General features: G+C 42.2%; 1 protein-coding gene across 1 annotated transcript in view; it reads left to right on the forward strand.

Moving 5' to 3' along the window:
- LOC125486697 (E3 ubiquitin-protein ligase CBL-like) overlaps positions 1 to 13,775 on the forward strand; it is a 63,645-nt gene extending 49,870 nt beyond the window's left edge. Inside the window, exons 3-4 of the mRNA XM_048615341.1 lie at positions 13,515 to 13,661; positions 13,769 to 13,775. Of these exons, the coding sequence (XP_048471298.1) occupies positions 13,515 to 13,661; positions 13,769 to 13,775 (154 nt within the window). The remainder of the gene's footprint in view (positions 1 to 13,514; positions 13,662 to 13,768) is intronic.
- The last annotated feature ends 11,502 nt before the right edge of the window (positions 13,776 to 25,277 follow it).

The following is a 25,277-nucleotide window of genomic DNA, read 5'->3' on the forward strand; positions in this document are numbered from 1 at the left end:
AAGTTTGGTTTAAATTTTAATTTGGGCCAATTGATTCTGACTGTGGTCAGGGAAATGAACCAGTGAATGGCTGTCACCTATTTTTGTTGATTTGAAACATGTGCAGTGAATGTACATGTTCTTTCCGTCTACAAAGAACTGGGCGCACTAGGTTCGCCACAATGTGAGCCTGAAGATACTAAATTAATTGACAGTGTAATTCTTCTCGCACTCGGGATAATCTGGCAAATCTTGTCCAGTTGCAGAATCACCGAGTTCTGCATGTGTGGTTTGGTTGAGTCCAGCCAGTGCTGTGGTTGTTGCGTAGTAGCAGTATCAAACGGCTAACTTCATTTCAAACATATGAGATACTATACCATTTCCAGGACAGTCTGAGGTGGACTGGGCACCTTTCAGAATCACAACTGACAACCTTCAGCCTGTTCATGACTTTGCAATTTGTACAGTGAGAAATGATCTGAGTGTAGCTATTATTCTGCAGGATAGTTTGATGCACCCCATTTCAGCATCAAGCTTTCACAGTGAACAAATGGCTCAGGCCTGTTTTGAGGTTGCCGAGGATATAATGCATGCAGCAGTAGGAATCCCACCAAATCCTACATGCTCCATCATGTGTTCAAATTCACCTTTGAAATGGGATGGTCAAATGAGTTCTGTTTTTGTTCTAGCTGAGAAATCAGCCTTGGGCCTCTGTTACTATATGGAGCCAACTTGCCTTCACTTGTCATTACACATGTTAGGGACAGCAATAGCAATGCCAGCTGGTATTGTATATTTTCTGAAAGAAAGCAATGGAGTTTGTGTTAACTGAATCAAAAGTTTTTATCATCTCCCTAGAGCAACTATTCCATTGTTTACTCTTCCTTTCATTCAAACATATCTCTGCAGTATTTTGTTTTTATTTTATCGGATGCTGGAAATCTGAAATAAAAAGAGGAAGTGCTACAGAAACCCAGCAAATCTGGCAACATCTTTAGAACAGTTCCAAAGAAGAGTCATACTGGACTTGAAGTGTTGGTTCTGTTTCTGTTGGCCAGATCTGCTGAGTTTTGCTGGTACTTTATTTCATATTTTGATGGTTAGTTCTGAATTTACTTCTAAATTTTGAAATTTTAAGTTACTTTGGTGTCTTTGGTTTCTGTTCCAGGGAGAATTAGCAGGTTCTAGTCTCTTTTTAGCATCCAAGAATGAACAATTACTGTATGTCACCTCTCAATCATCTCATTTTGAGTAAAAGGTTTCCCTCTGTCATCCTGGTTGTTCTTTCTTCAACAGTTGCAATGTTCCTTTGTATACTATAATGATCAGAAATGTACAAAATTTTCTTTGTTCATGGCAATGATTTATGAATTGATAGGTTTATATCATTATTTTGGTTCAGTAGTGACATTTTCAATGCATCACAATATCGATTTGCTTTACTCACTGTGGTTAAACGTGACTGAGATAGGTTCGATGAATTATTAGACAGCATCATGAAACCCTCTTATAGTTTCCATGCATACTATTTTCTTTTCGCTTGTCAAGGGCTTTCCTGAAGTTTTTGTTGATACATGAAGCACATTGAATTTCATCTGCCAATGTTGAGAAGCACAACTAATAAATATGTCCAAATTCCTCTGTAGTTTATAGCCTTTAACTTTGGAATTGCTCATCTCACTGACTGAGTTATACAGGTGATATAAAGCTATTGTGCTGGTGACTTCAAACTCCAGATGATTGGTAAAGGTACAAAATAAAGGAGGTCTTGAAACAGACCAAAATAGCATGCCGTTGGTTGCATTCTCTGGGCTGATGCGTCTCTAATTTTACCATCCTCTGGGTTCTATAAGTCAACAAGTTATATATCTATTCTCAAGCATTGTTACTGACTCAGCTTTATTTTCAGTACAAAACTTTTCAACAAAACTGTACCAAAGACCCAACTTACCGATACACAGCAGCTCCACCTACAAGATGCACTGCAGAAATTTACCAAGGCTGCTTAGGTCACATCTTCCAAACCCACAACTACTGCCATCTAGAAGGACAAGGACAGTAAATACACGGGAACATCACAATCAGCAGTTTTCCCTCCAATCCACTTACCCTCCTGACTTGGAACTCTATCACCAGTCCTTCACTGGATGTGGAATTCTGGATTTGTTAAACAAATAGCGACATTTCCTAACAAGATTACTTTGCATTGAGTAGTTCTGTTCTCCTGGTATTGCAATATTTAAATACAAATAACTCAATCTGATTATTTCAACTTTTCATATAATCATTCATTCTATTAGTCCATCTCCATCACTGAACAGAAAGATGAGGGAGGACACAACTTCTGAACCCCATATTAAGACCATAGGAAAGAGGACCAGAAGTATACCATTCAGCCTATCGATCTACCCTGCCAGTAAATTAGATTATGATTGATCTGATAATTCTCAACTCCACTTTCCTGCCTTTTCCTCCTAACACTTGATTCCCTTACTGATTAAAAATCTATCTGTCTCAGCTTTGAATATACTTCATGACCCACCCTCAACTTTCCTCTGTGGCAAAGAATTCCACAGATTCACAATCCTCAGAGAAGAAATTCCTCCTCGTCTCTGATTTAAATGCAAAACCCTTCATTCTGAGATTACTCCCTCTGGTCCTAGACTCTTCCACAAAAGGAAGCAACCTTTCTGCATTTACCCTGTCAAGTCCTCTAAGAATCTTGAATGTTTCAATATGGTCATCGTTCATTCTTCGATATTTCAACAAGCATAGACCTAATCTACTTAATATCTCCTCATAAGACAGTCCCTCTTTTCTTGGTATCAGCCTAATGTACCTTCCCTGGATTGTCTCCAATGCCAGTCTATCTCCCTTTTGATAAGGGGACCAAAACTGTTCACAATATTACAGCTGTGGTCTGACTAGTGTCTTTAATAGTTTTAGCAAAACCTCACTACTTTTTGTACTTTATTCTCTGCTAACTGAAGGCCAGCATTCCATTGCCTTCCTATTACACATTGACATTGACAGCTAGCTTTTTGTGTTTTATGGTCAAGGATTCCTAAATCTCTGTTTCGTAGCTTACTGTAAGTTTTCTTCATTTAAAAAATATTCAGGTCCTCCTCTTCCTGCGAAAGTGTACAACTTAACATTTCCCCAAATTATGTTCCATCTGCTTAATTTTTACCCACACATTTGATCTGTCTGTATTCCTCTGCAGACTGTTTGTGTCATTCTCGCCATTTTTCTCCCCACTTTTATTTTTGTGTTACTTGGCTGTAGTACATTCTCTTTGCTTATCCAAGTTGTTGTTATATATTGTAAGTAATTGTGGTCCCAGCACTGATCCCTGTGACACAGTGCTAGTTACAGGTTGTTATCCATTCTGGCATTATTTGTCAAGGCCTAACCTTGGTTTCAAATCAACAAAATTGGATAACCTTAAATAAAGAGTTGTCTTCTTCAAACAATGGTCAAGTATTTAGTAATTTCTTCAAAATTTAGGGCAGAGTTCATGTTTTCTTGCCGTATCTCCTTTCCATCCTTAGATGCATCTCATCTGACTCTTGAGATTTATTTATCATTTAATTTGCACGGCTGCATAATGTTGGTGACATGATCCAATTACTTCTAAAGAAAAATGTAAAAAGACCAAAAAGGAAGAATGGAGAATGAGCCAGACCAGATAAGAGAGATAAATAGGGCAACGTCCAGGCTGTAATGACAATAATATAATGCACTTGAAGATGATGGAAGGCAAGGCACGTATGGTAAAAGCTAGGTTTATAACCTTGGAGAAAGTGTATTTTGAGGGTCTGAGATTAGAACATGGGGAAAATAGAATTGCCAAACAATAATATAGACTGACATTGAGAAATATTTTAGATGGTGTTCATCAGAATTTTTTTTCTCTATTTACTCATGGGACTTGGGCAATGCTGGCTGCCCAGCATTTGTTGCCCACGTCCCTAGCTGCCCTTGAGCTAAGTTGAGTTCAGAGGGCAGTTGAGAGTCAGCTACATTGCTGAGAGGCAGGAGTCATGTGCAGCCCAGACCAGGTGAGGAAAGCAGATTCCCTTCTCTGAAGGACAATACTGAACTAGATGGATTTTTCTGACAATCGGCAATGTGTTCGTCGTCAGCAATGGATTGTTAATTTTGGATTTTAGCCATGGCAAAATTTGAACCCAGCTCCCCAGAACGTTAGCTGAGTTTCTAGATTAAGAATTTTGCGATAATATGCACTAGGTCATCACCTTCCTAATTGCATCCCTTGGAATGTAAGAAAATATATTCTGTTAAAAGGAAAGAACAAATGAAACAATAGTAAAGTTGCCATTAGTTTTACTAGACCATAGGACTGCCTTGTCATTAGAGCAAGACAACTGGTGGTAGTTTAACCTGAGGGTCACTACATCTCAGGAATAGAGAGAGATTGAAAATGATAGCCCGTTATAGACGAAGAAAGACATAAACAAGCAATCAAGGATTAGAAAAGAGGCATATCTTATGTAAATAAACAGCACAGGTATGTATGATAAAAGATAATCGTTGAATCCCTACAGTGCTGATAGAGGCCATTTATGCTCATTGAGTCTGCGCCTCTCCTCCAAACAGCACCCCACCCTTTCCACGTAACCCTGCATGGGGTATTACTGCTAAATGACCTAACCTGCACGACGCTGGACACTATGGGCAATTTATTAAGGCCAATCCAGCTAACCTGCATAGCTTTGCACTGTGGGAGGAAACCAGAGCATGTGGAGGAACCCACACAGACACAGAGACAACATGCAAACTTCGTGCAGACAATCGCCCAAAGCTGGAATTGAACGCAGGTCCCTGGTGCTGAGGCAGCAGTGTTATCCATTGTGCCACCGTGCCAGTTTGAAGAACAAATAAGAGAAGTCAATAAAACAATTGGGTAATCCAAGAGGACCAATAAAAATATACTACAAGGAAAATAAGATAACATAATGAAAAAGATGAAGGACTTTGGTTTGACCACACTGAGAGCACTGTGAGCAAGTTTTTGTTCTATAATTAAAAAAAGACATGGTGATATTGAAGATGGTGGTGGGAAGATTTTCAAGGATAACAGAAATGATATTACCCATGTCAGGAAGCAATTTACAGGCTGTCTCTCTTCTCTTGAAGGTGAAAGGCTGAAGTATGACCTAATAGAGGTATTTAAAATTAGAGTCATGAGATCCTTTGACTCATCTTGTCCGTGATGGTCATCAGACATCCATCTATTTTAATCTTGTTTCCCAGCCCTAGGTCCGTAGCCTTGCATGCTATGGCATTTCAAGTGTTCAAAGCCATCAGGGATCCAAGAGGCAGTACTGGACCAAGTTAGAGACCCAAACCGACCATAGACACCCGCCGCATGTGGCAGGGCCTAAACGACAATACTGGATACAAAATGAAGCAGAGCAATATAGTGGACAAAGATACATCCTTGCCTGATGCGCTTAATGCTTTCTGTGCTCTGTTTAAGCAGAATGCAAGCGACATGAGGTCACCTGCCCCGACAGCCCTGGATGCACCAGTGCCCACTGTCACCACTGCAGAAGTCAGATCAGTCTTCCTTGGAGTCAACCTAAGGAAAGCGACGGGCCCAGACGGAGACCACAGCCGAGCACTTAGAGCCTGTGCGGATGAACTGGCGGAGGTATTCACTGACGTCTTCAACCTCTTCCCTCCTACAAGCTGTAGTCCCCACCTGCTTCAAGAAGACCTCCACCATCCTAGTACCAAAGAATGCAACGTGCCTAAATGATTACCACCTAGTGGCTCTGACCTCATAATCATGAAATGCTCTGAGAGGCTTGTCATGGCCCACTTCAACTCTAGCCTCCCAGCCTGCTTTGATCCTCTACAATTTGCCGACTGATGTAACAGGTCCACAGCGGACACCATTTCCCTAGCCCTGCACTCATTTCCTGTAACATCTGGACAACAAGGATGCCTATGTCAGCCTACAGCTCCGTTTTCAACACCATTATCCCCTCCAGACTGATTGCAAAACTCTGAGACGTGGGTATCTGCTCTGCCCTCTGCAAGGGGATCCTCAGCTTCCTGACCCACAGACCACAATTGGTGAAGGTAGACATCTGCACATCCTCTAGGATAACACTCAACACTGAAGCCTGCCAAAACTGTGTTTTCAGCCCCCTACTTACTCCGTGTACACCCAGGAGTGTCTTGCCAAATTCTGAACAAACACCCTCTACAAGTTTGCTGACTCCACCACTGTGGTAGGGCGGATATCAAATAATGATGAGTCAGACTACAAAACGGAGATAGAGGGCTTGGTGACATGGTGCAATGATAACAGCCTGTCTCTCAATGTTGGCAAAACTAAAGAACTGATCATTGACTTCAGAAAGAAAGGAGGAGAAACATGTCCCCGTCTACGTCAACGGACCAGGGGGTTTGGGAGCGTTAAGTTCCGAGGAGTGACGATAACTGACAACCTTTCCTCGACTTCCCACATAGATGCAACAGTCAAGAAAGCACAAGAATGCCTCTTCTTCCTCAGGTGGCTCAGGAAATTTGGCATGTCCACAAGGTCCCTCGCCAACTTTTACAGATGCACCATAGAAAGCATAACGTCTAGGTGCATAACTGCCTGGTATGGCAACTGGTCAGCCCAGGACCGTAACAAACTACAGAAGGTGGTGTGCACAGCTTAGACCATCACGGAAGCCAACCTTCCATCTATAAGCTCCATTTACATGGATCGTTGCAGCAGGAAGGCTGCCAACATCATCAAAGACCCATCCCACACCAGTAATGTTCTCCTGCAATTTCTTCTGTCAGGCAGAAGATGCAGAAGCTTGAACGTCCGCACCAGCAGGTTCAGGAAAAGTTTCTTCCCTGATGTTGTTGGACTGATGAAAGGGCTCTCTAATTTCAAATAATGCTGATCTTGTTAAAGTTGATCTTGCCTGGCGCACGCCCTGTGCGATGTAACCTGTATGCCTCAGTCCAAGTTTTTTGTTCACCCTATGATCTATACATCCTGGCTTATTATGATCTGCCTGTACTGCTTGTAAACAAAGCTTTTCACTGTACTTAGATACACACGATAATAAATCAAATCAAATCAATCAATCATCTAAGTAGTTCTTAAATGTCATGAGGGTTCCTGCCTCTACCACCCTTTTAGGCAACGAGTTGCAGATATCCAATACCCTCTGGGTGAAAATATCTTTCCTTGAATCCCTTCCAAACCTCATGCTCCTTATCTTAACACTGTGCCCCTTTGTTATTCCCGTCCTGTGGAAAATATTCTCCTTATTTACTTTGTCTATGCCACTCAGTCTTTTGCACATCTCAATTAGATCAGCTCTCAGCCTTCTTTGCTCTAAGGCAAATACTCTGAGCCTATCTAGTCTGTTGTGAAAGGTTTTGATAAAGCTCAGGTAGGAAAAATACTTCATTTTGAGGGTAAGACCATAACTAGAAGCCCTTAAAATAAGATAGTCCAAACGGAATTTAAAAGAAATTTCTTCACCAAAAGATTGAGAATGTAGAACTTGCAGAAGTGAGAAATGTTGATGGATTTAAGGGAAAGCAAGAGAAACCTATGAGAGGGAATGGAAACAGAGGGAATAGTAGGGGTTTTAGATTGGCAAAGGCTGGAGTTGAGTATAAATACCATTAGTTTTTATTCACTGTGTGAGAGCCTACCCTTTTTTCCTTCATTTTTACTACTTTGCAGTAATGATTGTAAATAAGAAATCCTCTCTTGTCCGTAAAGTTATCTGGACTGTCCTGAAATACAAGTCTGTCCATCTTTATCTACACTGGATAAGAAACCATTTATCTAGTCTCCAATCCTTATTCTAATAACATTTTTCTGAATCCTTTGAGTGGAAATGTTCAATGCAGTCCCAGTTTTACATTTCAACGTTTTACTCCCAACATTTTAACCACTTGTGAAACAACAAAAGTTGAAGAAAATCTAGTCTACAACTTATGATGGAAATGTCCCCTCGTCACTGATGATTAATCTTCCTAAAATCATCTATATAAGATCTCTGATATAACAAAGTGTAGAGCTGGATGAACACGAGCAGCATCAGAGGAGCAGGAAGGCTGACGTTTCGGGCCAAACCCTCCTTCAGAAATGGGGGAGGGGAAGGGGGTTCTGAAATAAATAGGGAGAGAGGGGGAGGCGGATAGAAGATGGATAGAGGAGAGGATAGGTGGAGAGGAGACAGACAGGTCAAAGAGGTGGGGATGGAGCCAGTAAAGGTTGAGTGTAGGTGGGGAGTTAGGGAAGAGATGGGTCAGTCCAGGGAGGACAGACAGGTCAAGGGGGCGGGATGAGGTTAATAGGTAGGAGATGGGGGTGGGGACAGGTAGGAGGAAGGACAGGTTAGGGAGGCGGGGACAAGCTGGGCTGGTTTTGGGATGCGGTAGGGGGAGGGGAGATTTTGAAGCTTGTGAAGTCCACATTGATACCATTGGGCTGCAGGGTTCCCAAGCGGAATATGAGTTACTGTTCCTGCAACCTTCGGGTGGCATCGTTGTGGCACTGCGGGAGGCCCCGGATGGACATGTTGTCTGAGGAATGGGAGGGGGAGTTGAAATGGTTTGCGACTGGGAGGTGCAGTTGTTTAGTGCGAACCGAGTGTAGGTGTTCTGCAAAGCGGTCCCCAAGCCTCCGCTTGGTTTCCCCGATATAGAGGAGGCCACAACGGGAACAGCGGATGCATTATATCACATTAGCAGATGTGCAGGTGAACATCTGCTTGATGTGGAAAGCCTTCTTGGGCCTGGGATGGGGGTGAGGGGGGAGGTGTAGGGGCAGGTATAGCACTTCCTGCGGTTGCAGGGAAAAGTGCTGGGTGTGGTGGGGTTGGAGGGGAGTGTGGAGCGGACAAGAGAGTCACGGAGAGAGTGGTCCCTCCGGAAAGCAGATAAGGGTGGGGTGGGAAAAATGTCTTTGGTGGTAGGGTCGGATTGCAGATGGCGGAAGTGTTGGAGGATGATGCGTTGGATCCGGAGGTTGGTGGGGTGGTACTTGAGGACGAGGGGGATTCTGTTTTGGTTGTTATTGCGGGGAGGGGGTGTGAGAGATGAGTTGCGGGAAATGCGGGAGACACGGTCGAGGGCGTTCTCGACCACTGAGGGGGGAAGTTGCGGTCCTTGAAAAATGAGGACGTCTGAGATGTACGGGAGTGGAATGCCTCATCCTGGGAGCAGATGCGGTGAAGGCGAAGGAATTGGGAATAGAGGATGGCATTTTTGCAGGAAGTTGGGTGGGAGGAGGTGTATTCTAGCTTCAAAATCCCCCCCCCCACCCCCATCGCATCCCAAAACCAGCCCAGCTTGTCCCTGCCTCCCTAACCTGTCCTTCCTCCCACCTATCCCCTCCTCCCACCTCAAGCTGCACCCCCATTTCCTATCTACTAACTTCATCCCGTCCCCTTGACCTGTCCGTCCTCCCTGGACTGACCTATCTCCTCCCTAACTCCCCACCTACACTCACCTTTACTGGCTCCATCCCTGTCTGTCTCCTCTCCACCTATCTTCTCCTCTATCCATCTTCTATCCGCCTCCCCCTCTCTCCCTATTTATTTCAGAACCCCCTTCCCCTCCCCCATTTCTGAAGAAGGGTCTAGGCCTGAAACGTCAGCCTTCCTGCCCCTCTGATGCTGCTTGGCCTGCTGTGTGTTCATCCAGCTGTACACCTTGTTATCTCAGATTCTCAAGCATCCGCAGTTCCTACTATCTCTATATAAGATCTCTGAAAACTTATGGGTAAAAGTGCTGACTGGCTTCAGCATTAATCCATACAGATTAGAAAAGCTGGGGTTGACTACCAAGTTTATGCTGAGTTCACTGGTCTCATCTTAGCTGGCAGTATGGATATTACAACTGACCTTGGCAACCATAGGAAATCACTGCTGCAAATGTACACCCCTTAATATTTGATGAGAAAAAAAATCACTTGGATCAAAAAGCTAGCCTGTGTTTGTTTACTGTATCATGAATGATATTATTTTGGGCAACATTTCAGGAGGTTGCCAACATGGTTTTTGAATCTCCTATCCCAGAGAAGCATTAGTATCTGTGGAAGAGGTAAAGAGAAGAGAAATAATTGGTTGTTTCTTGATTAAGTTCATTATGTAGTGAGGCAGTAGCATGGTGATAATGAAACTTGACTAGTAATCCAGAGGCCCAGCCCATGCTCTGAGGACACAGATTCAAATCTCCTTTATAGTACCTGGTTGAATTTACATTCAGTTTATGCAGCTGGAATTTGTCTCGGTAATGGTGACCATAAGACCGTTGTCGAGTGTTGTAAACTCATCTGGTTCATAAATATCCTTTTTAGGGAGGGAAGTTTATTCCCCTAAGTGAGGGGGGTACTATATGTGACTCCAGAACCACAGTTGGCTCTTAACTGTTTTCTACAGTGGCTAAGCAAACCACTATTCTGTTAAAGGACACTTAGTTGTGAAGAAGTCATATTGAACTCAAAATATTAACTATGTTTCCCTCTCCTCAGATGGTGTAAAACCCATTGAGTTTGTCCAGTACTTTGCGTATAGTTCAGGTCGCCAGCATTCTCCGTACTTTGATTTTATTACAGGACCACTAACGATGGGCAACAAATGCTGGCCTTGCCAGCAACAACATCTACATCCTACGAATAAAAGAATAATGAAAAAACCTTTCCTTCTCCACCATGATTGAGCAAAAGCCTGAATGTCTTAAAATATTTTCAGTTTTCAATATTTTATTAATGCTAACTCTTTATCCAGCTGGTAGTGACTGAATTGGCCTCCATAACTATCAGAGTTAGATTTGTTTTGTACTGTTCCTGTTATGTTAAACAGACCGGAAAATAAAATCCAGTAGCATGGTGTCCGTAAAGCCATTTGGTTACCCCCAAAAGATACATTTCTTGCTCAGCCCTGCTTGAGAGGATATGAATGGTCGAAAGATAATCAGTATAAACACAGAAATCAAAATATTGCAGTGCAAGCCGCACTTTAAAGGAAAATGAATAGAACTTTGTACAAAGCCTTTGCTATTCAGCCAATAATTTAAAACCTCCCCTGGGTGTTCTATTTGTGTTGTGATAATATGCAGAAAGTAGTGGAAGTCATTCCTCATGAAATGTGACTGGACTGTGGATTGTGTGGCTTCAGTCCATTGAATGTGTGCTGCTTGTTCTTTCAGGCTTAATTATAACAAAACTGCCAGTGTCATGCTGAAATCCATCTGCATAATAGGAGATGAGAATAGATTGTGATAATTCCATCAGTTTGAAATGTTTATTTTCCAGTCTAAGAATCCAACTTCCTAAATTGTAATAATGGTTTTAACAGTGCAAAGTGCATTTTCCTATGTTTGTAAAATTGAAATTCTTTAGTTGCTAAATAATTAGCATGTGATGTGCAAGTCATGGTTTATTGTGGTTGTCGTTGGACAGTATTCTGTACCACCGGATTTAATGCTGTTATAGGTACAGTACCCCCAACCTGGCTGTCTGAAAAGTGCATGTTTTTCTCTCAACCCACAGAAAAGGGCTCATGCAGGAAGAAAAGGAATAATTGCAAGCTGTTTGAAAAACAGTATGTGGTTATATGAATGCTTACGTAAATCACATCCTTGAAATTATTATCAATACTGAACAGTGTTTTTGGCAATGTCACTCAAACTTGCATGTTGAATAAGAGGAAATTGCCTCACCAAAAATACTTCAAGTTAATATCATGTCCAAGAGGGATTTTTGACCTGTCAAAAGTGCATCAACTTCAGACCAGTTCAGAAACTTGAAACTAAAATGATTATTTTTATACCTGGATTCATTCTTCTGATCCAGCAGGTAATCCAAAATTGAGGAAGAATTCACAATTTGGCAATGGCCTCGGCCCTGAGTGTTCTGGATTTTGGATCTCAAACATGCCATGATGCAAGAATGAATTGACAAGTTTTGAGTCTGTTGTACATTCAGTTGTTTAAGGTGTATTCTGATAACTAGTAGAGTCAAGAATGAAAAATCTTTATACAACTAAATTAAAATGCTGTGCATCTGGAAATCTAACATAAAAACAAAATGCTGGAAATACTCAGCAGATCAGACAGCATCGATGGAAAGAGATGGTCGGAAAGAAATGGAATTTTAACCCCTCAGGATGCAAAATGAGGCTGCTTGCCTCAGATTTTAGTGTTTATTTGGATTTAATAATTTTGGGCTGAATTTTGAAGGTTTGGCATACCCAGTGTTGGGTGTAGTTAAATGCTTTTCCAGAATTTTTCCACTGTCCCAGCGGCCCCCAAATGAGCCTTTAGAGTTGCTTCACCCACCCATGTGATTGCTCAAAATCCCATCACATAGCCAGCTATTTCACTTTTATGATCTCTATCTCCTCACCCCATCCCCGTAAACGGTCTTTCTGCTAATCCCACTTGCCCTTCTCATCCATTTCTTGTATATGGCCTGGTGCCTGTTGAAAGGTCTCCTGTCTGGCAGCCAACTAACTTGAAAGTGGCCAGGTGCCCAAAAGGAAATAGTGGGGGGGGGGGGGAATGTCAAATTCTACCATCAAATTCTACAGTTCCTTCATCTTTCAACCCTTTTTAACCACCCCATAAATTTAAACTGTTAACTCTGTTTCTCCCTCCAAAGATAATGCCAGATGTTGTGTTTTTTGTTCATTTCGTGTTTTGATTTATCCTTTTATGTCTTATTCTTGGCATTTTTGAATCAACCTGTTCAGATGTAAAACACATCTCTGGCGCAGCTGGGACTTGAACCTGGGTCTCCTGGCTCAGAGACAGGGACACTGTCACTGCACCACAAGAGCCCCCTCTTTACTTATTCTTAGCTTTGTATTAATGCTACTTATTCACATCCCATCAGTGTTTAATTATATAATGTCATTTTTGGATCCTGCATGGCTTGAGTGTAATTGAATTTTCTTTTTTTTTCACTTTTATTTATGGAGTATATTGAATATGGGTTTATGTTAAATGAGTTAATACTTTAGTTAATTTTCAAAGCTAATAAAATCCCTAGTTTAACTAATGACATCAGACTACTACATTGTTCTTTGCTGAGTTGCTTGATGTCAGCTGATGCAGTGATGGGGTACTGCACTTGACTTCAGGATGGCAACTTTGAAGAGGGCAAAGGATTCTTGATTCTATTTGCAAACCCATGAATTCTCTTGAAAATGCACATGTGGATGTTGGATAAAGGAAAATTGGAGATCATCTATGATGTCTGCTGTAGTCTTGCAACCAGATGAATAATAGTTTTAAGGAAAAGCTAATGAAGGGATAAGGCAACAAAATCGGTGAAAAGAACAATTGCAATATTCATTACCAGGAGCTGTTATCCTTGTGTTCAGTTAAAATGGTCCTATTGATGTTGACGTTGGATTTGTCATTTTAGCAGCTCTACAGAATTCATAAACATTAAGGACATTTCGGATATAAATCTAATTATTTGGTTAAAATATTTCTTCTTATCTGAAACTTTATTTTTTCTTTCTTTGCAGGCGACATCTGACCAAATTGTCACTGATATTCAGTCATATGTTGGCAGAGCTGAAAGCTATATTCCAAAACGGAGTGTTCCAGGGGGACACTTTCAGGATCACAAAAGCAGATGCAGCAGATTTCTGGAGGAAAGTGTTTGGAGAAAAGTAAGCTCCTTAGTTTGGTACAGTTTAGAGTCCTGACAATTTCCACCTCCAAAATAAAAATCACCCTTTGTTTATGATATAATTATCTTACTGGTTTGTGTTTTCAGTTCTTAATGAATGGAGTATCATGTAAGTAAGTTAATTGCATCAGGCAGGTTACTACTGAACTTCCTGCTCCACACCATTTTTTTTAAAGACATGCATTCCAGCTCTCTCTCTTTCCATTATATAGTTTCAAACATGTTCATCATGGTCTTCTTCCCATCAGCCATCCCATCCTGACCACCTGGTTTTAATTCTAGAGATCTCTGTATGAATCTGGTTTTCTCCCATCCTTGTGCAGCCCATTCTCATAGCTGCATGCTACATTTTAGAAATAAATCATTTTGTATCACTGGTAGGGTGTGTTTTTGAAGTGCAGAACTATTATTAAAATGCAAACTTCCTCAATCAAACCTAACATAGAGAATGGAATGAAAGACTTGGAAGTTTTTTTTATTTTTCTGTACCTCTGTCCCCCTGTGCTGTTACCCTCTACTACTCATCCTATCAAATTTCTTTATCTTTCCTTCTCAAGTTGAACTATACTTTCTTCTCTGTCATTGCTCTGTCAGTGTTTTTCACATTTCAAGAACATTTTCCTACAATCTAACAATCGATGCTTTGCTTTCCACTGCTCATCATTTTCCATTTCATGCAACCATCCTGAGTGCAAATTCTTTCTTGTTAAGAACAATCAGTCTCTCCCACTGCTTGCCAAATCGCTCAGTGCTCTCCAATCTCTGTGCTCAGTGCTTCGTTTCTTCATCACCCAAGAAAAAAATGTTGTTCCATATTTTCCCTCCTCACATCCCACAGACTCCTCCAAACTTTCTTGTCTCTTGGTAAACTTATTCTGAATGCTCAACTCACTCTCAACACTCCAGACACCAGGAGCTGATACTATCAAGCTCAACTTAGCTGTTGATCAAATCAAAATTGTTCCCCAGTACTATAAAAAGTCCAGATCCCCATTGTTAACCATGTAAGCCCACGATCTCTCTTTATAATCCCTGGATTACTCATTATTTATTATCACAAAACACCAGGAATGATCTGTCTTCTCCCCTGCTCTTTTTCAAGTATTGCTGTAAGCCTGCTATCTACTTAAAGTTGAGAACATCTTGTTGCTGCCTTGCTCTGTATCCTGGTTTCAGAAAAAGTGCACAATCTTAAAGGGAGTGGCTGTAGTCATCATTGTGGAAAGATATTGCACCATAACCCCAAAAGTTTATGTTGACTTTCATCCTCTTGGTTATAACTATAGTCCTAACCTCGAGAATTTGCAAATTTCTTTGCTTTAAAAATTTATTTCAAGGCACATGGGTATCACTGGCTAGGCCACCATAGTTGCCCATCTTTAATTGCCTTTGCAAAGATTGATAAGCCTCCTTCAGTCTCGTGAACCTCTTTAGTACACGTGTTATGGGTAAACTTGCATGCTGTTAGGAAGGGAGTTCCAGGATATTAGCTCAGTGACAGTGAAGAAATAACATTATAGTTCCAAATCTGTGTGGTGTATGGCCCAGAGTGGTGTAGTGGCAACAATGAACAGATAAACAATTGACTAATTTCAAGCTGGTTTAAGGAAATTTGTTTGTGATCATAACTTTTGATAACTATTAATTAAATGCATGCAATGTGGAAGAGATTTAGGTCTTTGCAAAAATGTCTTTGAAGCATTTTGTTAATTATGGGGATCATGGGATCTTTTACATCCAAGATTCCTGACAGTACCTCAATTTAACATCTCACCGAAAATAAAATGCTATCATGCAGAATTCCCTTGGTACTGTTCTGTCTGGATTATGAGCTGAAGTCCTGGAGTGGGGCTTGAACCTATAACCTTCTGTTTCAGGGGAGTGATGAATCAATTCATATCAACTCGAGTAAAAGACAAAAATCACTGTTTCACAATAAAATAAAACAGTCCACCAGCAAGATAGAAACAGAAAATGCAAATGCTGCACCTTACACTCAAGTATTTGTTTGGAAGCAGTTGTTAAATGGCTTGCACCAGCAGCTTCCTGGGTGTGGGAGCACAGAGCATGCAGTCATTCATCAGACCAGCTGCACTCCCACTCTTGCTGTCCTTTCATAAAATGTACTAATCTTTCTTTAGCAGCCTTGGCCTTAATTTGGAGCCCTTCATTCAAAACAGAACCTTTATAGTGGCAAACAATGACTGTATTTGTTTACAAATGTGTAATTGTGAAGGGATGCCAATCAAAGAAATATTAAAACATAAAACTTTAATCAGTGGTGTTCCCCCTGAAATATAAAGATCTGTTCAGTATTTCAACTTTTTGAGTGAGGTTATTTTGTATGCATTTACTATTTTGTAACTGCAAACCTCATTTGACAAAATAAATCCCATTCCTATGAAGTGAAAGGCCCTCAGTTTCCTATATTAGTTGTGTTGAGACCTGTTCGTTGATAATTATATTCCTGGAAACTTTGGGAAAACTTCAGAGTAGCAATTTAGTCGCAAAAGGAAATACTGATTTGTTTTATATTTGTTCAGGGGATGTGGACATTGCTGGCTAAGCTAACATTTATTGCCCATCCATGCTTACTTTGGAGAGGGATAATATGTGATTTGGAGGGGAGCTTGCATATGGTATGCATCTGCTGCTCTTGCTTTCCAGATGGTAGAGGCTTGGTGAGTTACTCCAGTGTATCTTGTACATGGTACACACTGCTGCCACTGTGTTGGAAATAACGGAGTGAAGATTTAAGGTGATTTACAGAGCACCAGTCAAGCAGGTTGCTTTGTCCTGGATGTATCAATCTTATTGAATGTTTTTGGATCTGCATCAATCCAGGCAATTAGAGAATATTCCATCCCACTCCTGATTTGTGCCTTGTAGATTGTGAACAGTTACTTGCTGCAGAATTCCTTGTCTGTGAAGGCTGTTGTAATCACACTATTTTTTATGGCTGGTCCACTTCAGTTTCTGATTGGTGGTAACCCCCAGTATGTTGGTAGATGCTACCTGACTTTAATCAGACCCAAATATAGTACACAATTACAAAGGCTGTAATCAGCTAAGAGAGGGTTAATAATTATGATAGTACAGAATTTATATTGCCCAAAAGGACACATTTTGTTGAAGCTTTTCACCTTGTACTCGTTAGGACAGTTTGCAAGATTCAAAGGGACAACCAACATTTATGCTGCATGAGAGGGAAGTGCTGTTTGGTTGGCAAGTGGACTCTGGTGGAGGCATTGCCATGGAGAATACACAGATTAACGCTGATTGACACTCAACAACTAGGCTCTGTTTAAATTTTAAACCAGGTAGGCTGATTTTGATGAGCCAGCGAATGGCTGTCACCTATTTTGCTGAGTTGAAACAAGTGCAGTGAATCCTTTATTTATTCATTCACGGGATGAGGGCGTCACTGGCTAGGCCAGCATGCATTGCCCATCCCTAATTGCCCAGCAGGCAGTTAACAGCCAGCCACACTGCTGTGGGTCTGGAGTCACATGTAGGCCAGACCAGGTAAGGATGGCAGTTTCCTTCCCTAAAAGACATTAGTGAACCATATGGGTTTTTCCAACAATCGACAATGGATTCATGATCACCATTAGACTCTTAGTTCCAGATATTTATTGAGTTCAAATTCCACCACCTGCCGTGGCGGGATTCGAACCCAGGTCCCCAGAACATTATCTGGGTCTCTGGATTAACAGTCCAGCGATAATACCACTAGGCAATCGCCTCTCCCGTACATGCTCTTTCTGCCTGCAAAGAACAGGACCTGTGTATCAATATATGTTGCTAACCATGACGATCATGAACAGACAAGATTTTGGATGTTGGCTGTAATGAAAAGCTAAGAAAGTGTGACTTTATTTATGGAGGTGTGATACTTAAATGTGATCTACATTTTGTAGCATTTATGAATGTAGCTAAAAAGAGACATGAAGTCGAAGCAATTTTTCTTACACTCCTCCGGACTGAAATGTAAGAAAACCAACCATAGAAAGGAAACAGATGATTGTTTGGACAATGGTGGCATGGAGATGCAGCCGAAATTGTCAACTCCCTTAGTTAACTGATTCATTTCAAATCAGGAAAGTCAACTGCAATTGGTCTGAGTGTTGTCAAGAAGATACAACTGGGATTGGCTGCCTCTGTAGCCCTTTCCTCAATGAAAAAGATGCAGTGAGTGGCATCAAAGAGCCCTGGCAAAACTGGAATCAGTGGGTGTCAGGGAACAAACTCTGGTGGTTGGAATCATACCTTGCACGTAGGAAAACGGTTGTGGTTGTTGGAGGTCAGTCATCTCCACTCCAGGACATCTCTAGAGGAGTTCCTCATAGTGTCCTAGGCCCAAACATCTTCAGCTGCTTCATAAACGACCTTCCCTCCATCATAAGGTTGAAAGTGGGGATGTTCACCAATGATTGCACAATGTTCAGAACCATTTGCGGCGACTCCGATGCTGAACATAAGAACATAAGAACTAGGAGCAGGAGTAGGCCATCTGACCCCTCGAGCCTGCCCCGCCATTTAATAAGATCGTGGCTGATCTTTGACACTCAGCTCCACTTACCCGCCCACTCACCATAACCCTTAATGACCTGAAGCAGTCAATGTTCAATGCAGCAAGATCTGGACAATATCCAGATGGGCTGACAAGTGTAACATTTGTGCCACACAAATGCCAGGCTATGTCCATCACCAATAAGAGACGATATAACCATTGTCCCTTGACATTCAATCACTGAATCCCCACTATCAATATCCTGAGGGTTATCATTGACCAGAAACCCAACTGGACTCACCACATAAACAAACACAGTAGCTACACGAGCAAGTCAGAGGCTAGGAATACTGCAGCAAGTAATTCACCTCTTGACTCCCCAAAGCCTGTCCAACATCTACCAGGCACAAACCAGGAGTGTGATAGAATACTTCCCACTTGCCTGGATGAGTGCAGCTCCAACAGCACTCCTAAAGCTTGACACCATCCAGGACAAAGCAGCCTGCTTGAATGGCACTACATCCACAAGCATCCATTCCCTCCACCACTGATGCTCAGTAGCAGCAGTGTGTACTATCTACAATATGCATTGCAGAAATTCACCAAAGATCCTCAGGCAGCAACTTCCAAATCCATGACCACTCTCATTTAGAGGGACAAAGGCAGCAGATACATGGGAACACCACCACCTTCAAGTTCTTCTCCGAGCCACTCACCATCCTGGCTAGGAAACATATTGCTGTTCCTTGACTGTCGCTGGGTCAAAATCCTGGAATTCCCTCCTGAATGGCCAGTGACGCCCACATCCCACAAACGAATTGAAAAAAATTTTGTTTGCCAATAGTGATAAATAATTGCTTGGTTGTACAGAACTTAATTACTGCTGAAAAGGACATGAAATGAGTTAGAAGCTGTATTTATTCACACTCATTTCCCTAAGGTATTTATTGAAGTTACTCTCAGCAACTATTAATTGTGAAGAGTACTAAATTTTTAAAAAATCAGCAAGTTAGAACAAATGATTGGTCAAATTGTGACAAATGCTGACTTTTGATTCCCAACGAAGACCAAGTCCAGAGGACAGGCTACATTTTGTTCAATATACAATTAACTTATGGAAGAAATGATTGAATAATGCAGCAAGCAAATGTTTTATGGTGTTAAAATCAGTCAAAAATGCTGGACTTGTTCAAACTAATGGTCTTCCCTTAACCATTATTATATCCTTAGATATAGATTTCATCAAGTTTAGCTATGCAATGGAGAAGTAAGTAGTTTATGAATGGAATTGGACAGGTTAGGTGAATGGACCAAAATTTGACAGATGAAGTTTAATGTGGATAACTATAAAGTTATCCATTTTGGTCAGAGGGATAGAAAGGTGATGTTATCTAAATGGAGAAAAACTTCAGAATGCTTCAGTGTAGAAAGATCTCAGTGTCCTTGTGCATGAATTGTAGAAAGCTAGTGTGCAGATACAGCAGGTAAAATAAGGCAAATGGAATCTTGACATTTATTGCTGAAGGAATAGAGGATAAAAGTGCAGAAGTGTTGCTAGAACTGTGTAAGGCTTTAGTGAGACTGCACTAATGCCTTATACAGTTTTGGTCCTCTAACTTGAGGGACGTAGTTTGCATTGGAAGTTTGTTCAGAAGAGGTTCATCATGGATTGATTCCAGAGATGAAGAGTTTGTCTTGTGATCAGAGAGTGCAGTTTAGATATGTATTTTCTGGAGTTTAGAAGAATGAGAAGAGATTTAATTGGGGTATATGAGATTCTAAAGGGATTATCAATTTAGACTTAAGATGTTTACTCATTTGGGGCAATCTAGAATGAGAGGTCATAGTTTTAAGGTAAGGGGTAGCGAGTTTTAAATAGCGATGAGGAGGATTCCTTCTCTCAAAGGGTTGTGAATCTGTGAATTCACTACCCCAGAGTGTGGTGGATGCTGGGATATGGAGTAAGGTTAAGGAGGAAATAGACAAATTTTTAACTAGTAATAGGTCAAAGGGGTTATGGAGAGCAAGCAAGAAACTGAAGTTGAGGCTAAGATGATATCAGCTATTATCATATCAAATGGCAGAGCAGACTTGAGGGGCTAAATTGCCTACTACTGTTCCTAGTTAACTTTTTTTAAGAAATCAATCTGATTACTGATGGTGCAACTAGTGAATTTCAACTTTCTGATTAATACCCTAACCATTCTGATATGTTCTGTCATTGTAAATATGCATCTGTTCCAACTATCCTCCCTATCATAGGAATGTGTTGGTGATTATATGGCACACTGTCTGATTTTTCCTCCTCTCCAGTGTTCTGCATAATTCTCCTCAATACATTTTATTTTCTATTTGCTAAGGTTCAATGAACCTTGCTTTGAATGATTCCTTAGAGACAGGTAACTAGACTCCAGCAACAAAATTTTGAGCTTTGATCATTTCACCTCCTCGAGATTTCATTGTTTTTTGAGCACTTTTCAAATGTTTCGCATGTTTTGGTTAGGTTTTCTCTGAAACGTGATAAATAGATGTTGCCTTATGGAGGCTTTGGTTTACATATTTTCTTTGATTATTTTAAGGGGGCCTTTCAACTCATTTCTGTATATCAGTGCAAAAAGGCGGCATCCTGTGGACTCATTTGGGTCATTGCAATGATGTACAGTAATGAGGGAATTCCTTTATCCCGATCACTAGGATATTTTGACAATAAGCTGAAATCATGATCTTTAAGTTTTGATGCTATCTTCACAATGCTCCTTGAGATTGTGGATGATAAGCTGGGGTCATAAATTATTTTATTGTCAGACTGTTCATTCTTTCCCTGACTATTCATGACATAAATTTTAACCATGATCTGATTGAACTTCTTTGGGCAATCTACATCTTGTAAAAATTAGACTAAGTTCTCTGCTAGCATTTTAGTCCTAATTTTCTCAAAGCAACAACCGTTTCAGGAATAAGATAACAAGGTGTAGAGCTGGATGAACACAGCAGGCCAGGCAGCATCAGAGGAGCAGCTGATATTTTGGGTCAGGAACCTTCTTCAGAAATGGGCGAGGGGAAGGAAACTCTGAAATAAATAGAGAGACGGGGGGAGGCGATGATGGAAGGTGGGTAAAGGAGCAGATAGATGGACAGGTCAAGGAGGCAGGGATGGAGCCAGTAAAGGTGAGTGTAGGTAGGGAGTTGGGATGGGGGTTGGTCAGTTGAGGGAAGACAGACAGGTCAAGGAGGCGGGGATGAGGCTAGTAGGTAGGAATTGGGGGTTGGTCAGTGAGGTGGGAGGAGCGGATAGGTGGGAGAAAAGATGGACAGGTCAAGGAGGCGGGGACGAGCTGGGCTGGTCTTGGGATGAGGTCGGGGGTGGGGAGATTTTGAAGCTTGTGAAGTCCACATTGAGACCATTGGGCTGCCGGGTTCCCAAGCGAAATATGAGGTGCTGTTCCTGCAGCCTTTGGGTGGCATTGTTGTGGCACTGGAGGAGGCCTAGGATGGACATGTCGTCCAAGAAGTGGGAGGGGGAGTTGAAGTGGTTTGCGACTGGGAGGTGCAGTCGTTTGTCACGAACCGAGCATAGGTGTTCCACAAAGCAGTCTCCAAGCCTCCGCTCTTTTTCCCCAATGTAGTGGAGGCCACATCGGGAACAGCGGATACAATATACCACATTAGCAGATGTGCAGGTGAACATCTGTTTAATATGCAAGGTTTTCTTGCGGGGAGGTGTAGGGGCAGGTGTCGCACATCCTGCAGTTGCAGGGAAAAGTGGCAGGGGTGGTGGGGCTGCTGGGGAGTGTAGAGCAGACGAGGGAGTTGAGGAGAGAGCGGTCCCTCTGGAAGGCAGATAAGGGTGGGGAGGGAAAAATGTCCTTGTTAGTGGGGTCAGATTGCAGGTGGCGGAGGATGATGCATTGAATCCGGAGGTTGGTGGGGTGATACGTGAGGACAAGGGGGATTCTGTCTTTGTTGTTATTGCGGAAAGCGGGTGTGAGGGATGAGTTGCGGGAAAAACGAGAGATGCAGTCGAGGGCGTTTTCGACCACTGTGGAGGGGAAATTGCGGTCCTTGAAAAACGAGGAAATCTGGGACGTCTGGGCGTGGAATGCCTCATCTCGGGAGCAGATGCAGTGGAGGCGAAGTAATTGGGAATAGGGGATGGCATTCTTGCAGGAAGGTGGGTGAGAGGAGGTGTATTCTAGGTAGCTATGGGAGTCGGTAGGCTTGAAACTGTTTCAGGAAATCTTGTTGAAGCATCATCCATAATTATTAGAATGTGGTGATTCGCACTCCTTGTGTTTGGCATGTAGAGCCAAAAGTTAGAAAGCACACCTGCCTGAATTTTAAAAAAAAAAAAAAAAATTGGCTGTCTGTTAAATTCTGTGTTCCAGATGGAATTGAAATGCATTCGGATGCAGACAATTAGTTGAACCATTGATAAACTACTTGTAATGGGGCTGTTTTGTTCTGACAAAATGTCAACTACAGCTATTTAATTGGTTTAGATAAGTCTGGTTTGCACTGCAGTTTTGTTGCAACAGCCTTTTGTCAATTGATTTTTAAGAAAAATTACTTTTTCATGGGATGTGGTTGTTGCTGGTTAGACCAGCATTTATTGCCCATTCCTAATTAACCTGGAGAACGTGGTGATGGACTGTCTTCCTGAGCCACAATGATCCTTAGGGTAGGATACACGGTGCTGTTAGGGGGTTCCAGGATTTTGACCAAGTGTCGGTGAAAGAATGGTGGTGTATTTCCAAGTGTGTAGTTTGGAGTGAAACTTGCAGGTTGTGGTGACCACGCACCTGCCGCCTTTCTCTCCCTCTATGGTAGAGGTTATGGGTTTGAAAGGTGCTGTCAAATGAGCCTTGGTGAATTTCTTTGGTATGCATCTTGCAGATTGTACACTCTGCTGCTACTGAGCATCAATGGTCAAGGGAGTGAATGTTGAAGATGATGGATCAATTGCCAGGGAAGTGAGCCACTTTGTTCTGGATGGCATCAGATTTCGAGTGTTTTTGGAGTTGCATCCATCCAGATAATTGGAGAGTATTACATTACATTGTTGATTTGTACCCTACAGATGGTGGACAGACCCAGTCGATACCAGAGTCGCGTTACTTGTTACAGCCTGTGACCTGCTCTTGTAGCCACAATATACATGGTGTCTTCAGCTTCAAGTCTGAAGTAACTCCACAGAGGCTGGTATCCTTTTCACCATGTCACCCTTTATTTACCCTTGCAAAGTCCTTGGCACTGATCCAGCTTCCTCCAGAGCCAGCTCTGAGAGTGAGCAGGACCTCTGACACTCCTGTTTATATCTATCAGCCAGGGGTCTCTAATTGGACCAGATTAACAACTCCAATCAGGGAACTCCTATTCTGAGGTCTGCCAGACTGACCTCATTACAATCACTTCACCTGACCCCTTCTGAGTCTGAGGACACAGGACAGTTTTTTTTTTTGTAGCTACTCGTGGGGTGTTTTAGCACTGGATCAAGTGCCTCCAACTCCGCCTCTAGTACGGGCGGCATGTAGCACACAGTAGTTCACCTCTTGCATCCAGAATGTCTGGGAAGAAATTCATTCTTGTCTCCAGGTGGCAAAGGCTTTGAGGTGGTGACGTTCGCCGTGCCCATCTCAGATTCCAAGGAATCTTCAACACAAAAGTGTTGGAGGAGCTGGGCATGTTTTGCTCCTGCACTGTTTGGAAGTTTGCAGCTTTTGTGTGGTCCACGTGCCTGTTCAAGACTGTTGCACCTCCCTGAACTTTATACATGACTGTACCTGACCTGACGTTGACCATTCCTACCTGTGCAGAGCCATTCCTGTGGTTCCTACATCAGAATTTCGCTCCCTGCAGTAATCTGTGTCTCTGGCTTAGTGGAGTCTTGTGTCCGGCATTGGTGTTCCTGATGCTGTTTTCCACCCCCTCATTCTGCCACCCACCCCACCACGTGTGCCCCTATGCACAGCACACGCCCACGCACAGCACCGCCACCCCCACCCCACCTGGTCTGGGTAGATGTATCCTGGTGCGGACTCTTCTCCCTGTTAACAGCTCTACCAGAGCTATCTCTGTAGTTTCATGTAGGTCCTGTAATTAAATAGGAACCATGACAGTTTGGTATCTAATGAAGCTGTAGGCTATTTCTTTAAGCCTGCCTTCAAAATTTGGACTGCTGTTTCTGCTAGACCACTGGATGATGGATGGTATGGAACTGTCCTTGTATTTTGAATACCATTCGACTTTAAGAAATACTCAAATTCCCTGCTGGTAAATGATGGCCAGTTATCTGTGATTAACAGTTCCATGCGTCAGTGTATTGCAAAAGCTGTGCATAGTTTTTCTATTGTCCATGTATTTGATGAATGAACTCTGTGCACATCCAACCACTTTGAATGGGCATCCACAATGACTAAGAACTTTGTGCCCATGAAAGGGACCTGCACTGTCAACGTGTAACCAAGTCCAGGGTTTACCTGGCTATTCCCATGAATGTGGAGGAGCTGCTGGTGGTAATTTTTGTCCTCATTAGCACTCTGGGCACTGCTGTACCAATGCACCTGTGTCTGTATCCAACATCTTCATTTTGAAAACCCCCAGATAACCCTGGTGGAGTTCAGCCAGTATCTGGCACCGACCTTTACTTGGGACAGTCACTATTGCTCCCCACAATAACATGCCATCCTCTATTGTGATCTGGGTCTCTCTGGTTCTAAAAAGGTTTCAGTTTTAATTGTGACGGCCCTTTGGTTCCCCCCATCACCACCAGCTGTTTCAGTTTTGCCAGGAACAGATCTTTCTGCATCCGAAGTCTGACATTGTCAGCTGTGACTGGAAGTATGTCCAGAAAATTTAAAACCATTACAGACTGTTCTGGTGGCGGTACCACGGTGATGTGTCTGCCAGTGGGAGGTGGCTGAATGCATCCTCATTTGCTACTTGGCCTTCCAGACAATATTCCAAACTGTAATGCTAAAAAATTAGTATTAGAGCTCAATGCTAAATTCATCCTGAAGCTATGGGTGGCACTGCCTTGTCCTTGGGTTAAACAGACCTTGCAGAGGTTTGTGGTCCATTATTATT

The sequence above is a fragment of the Rhincodon typus genome, chromosome 32 (genome assembly GCF_021869965.1).
Source record: "Rhincodon typus isolate 14 chromosome 32, sRhiTyp1.1, whole genome shotgun sequence".
Lineage (NCBI taxonomy): Eukaryota > Metazoa > Chordata > Chondrichthyes > Orectolobiformes > Rhincodontidae > Rhincodon > Rhincodon typus.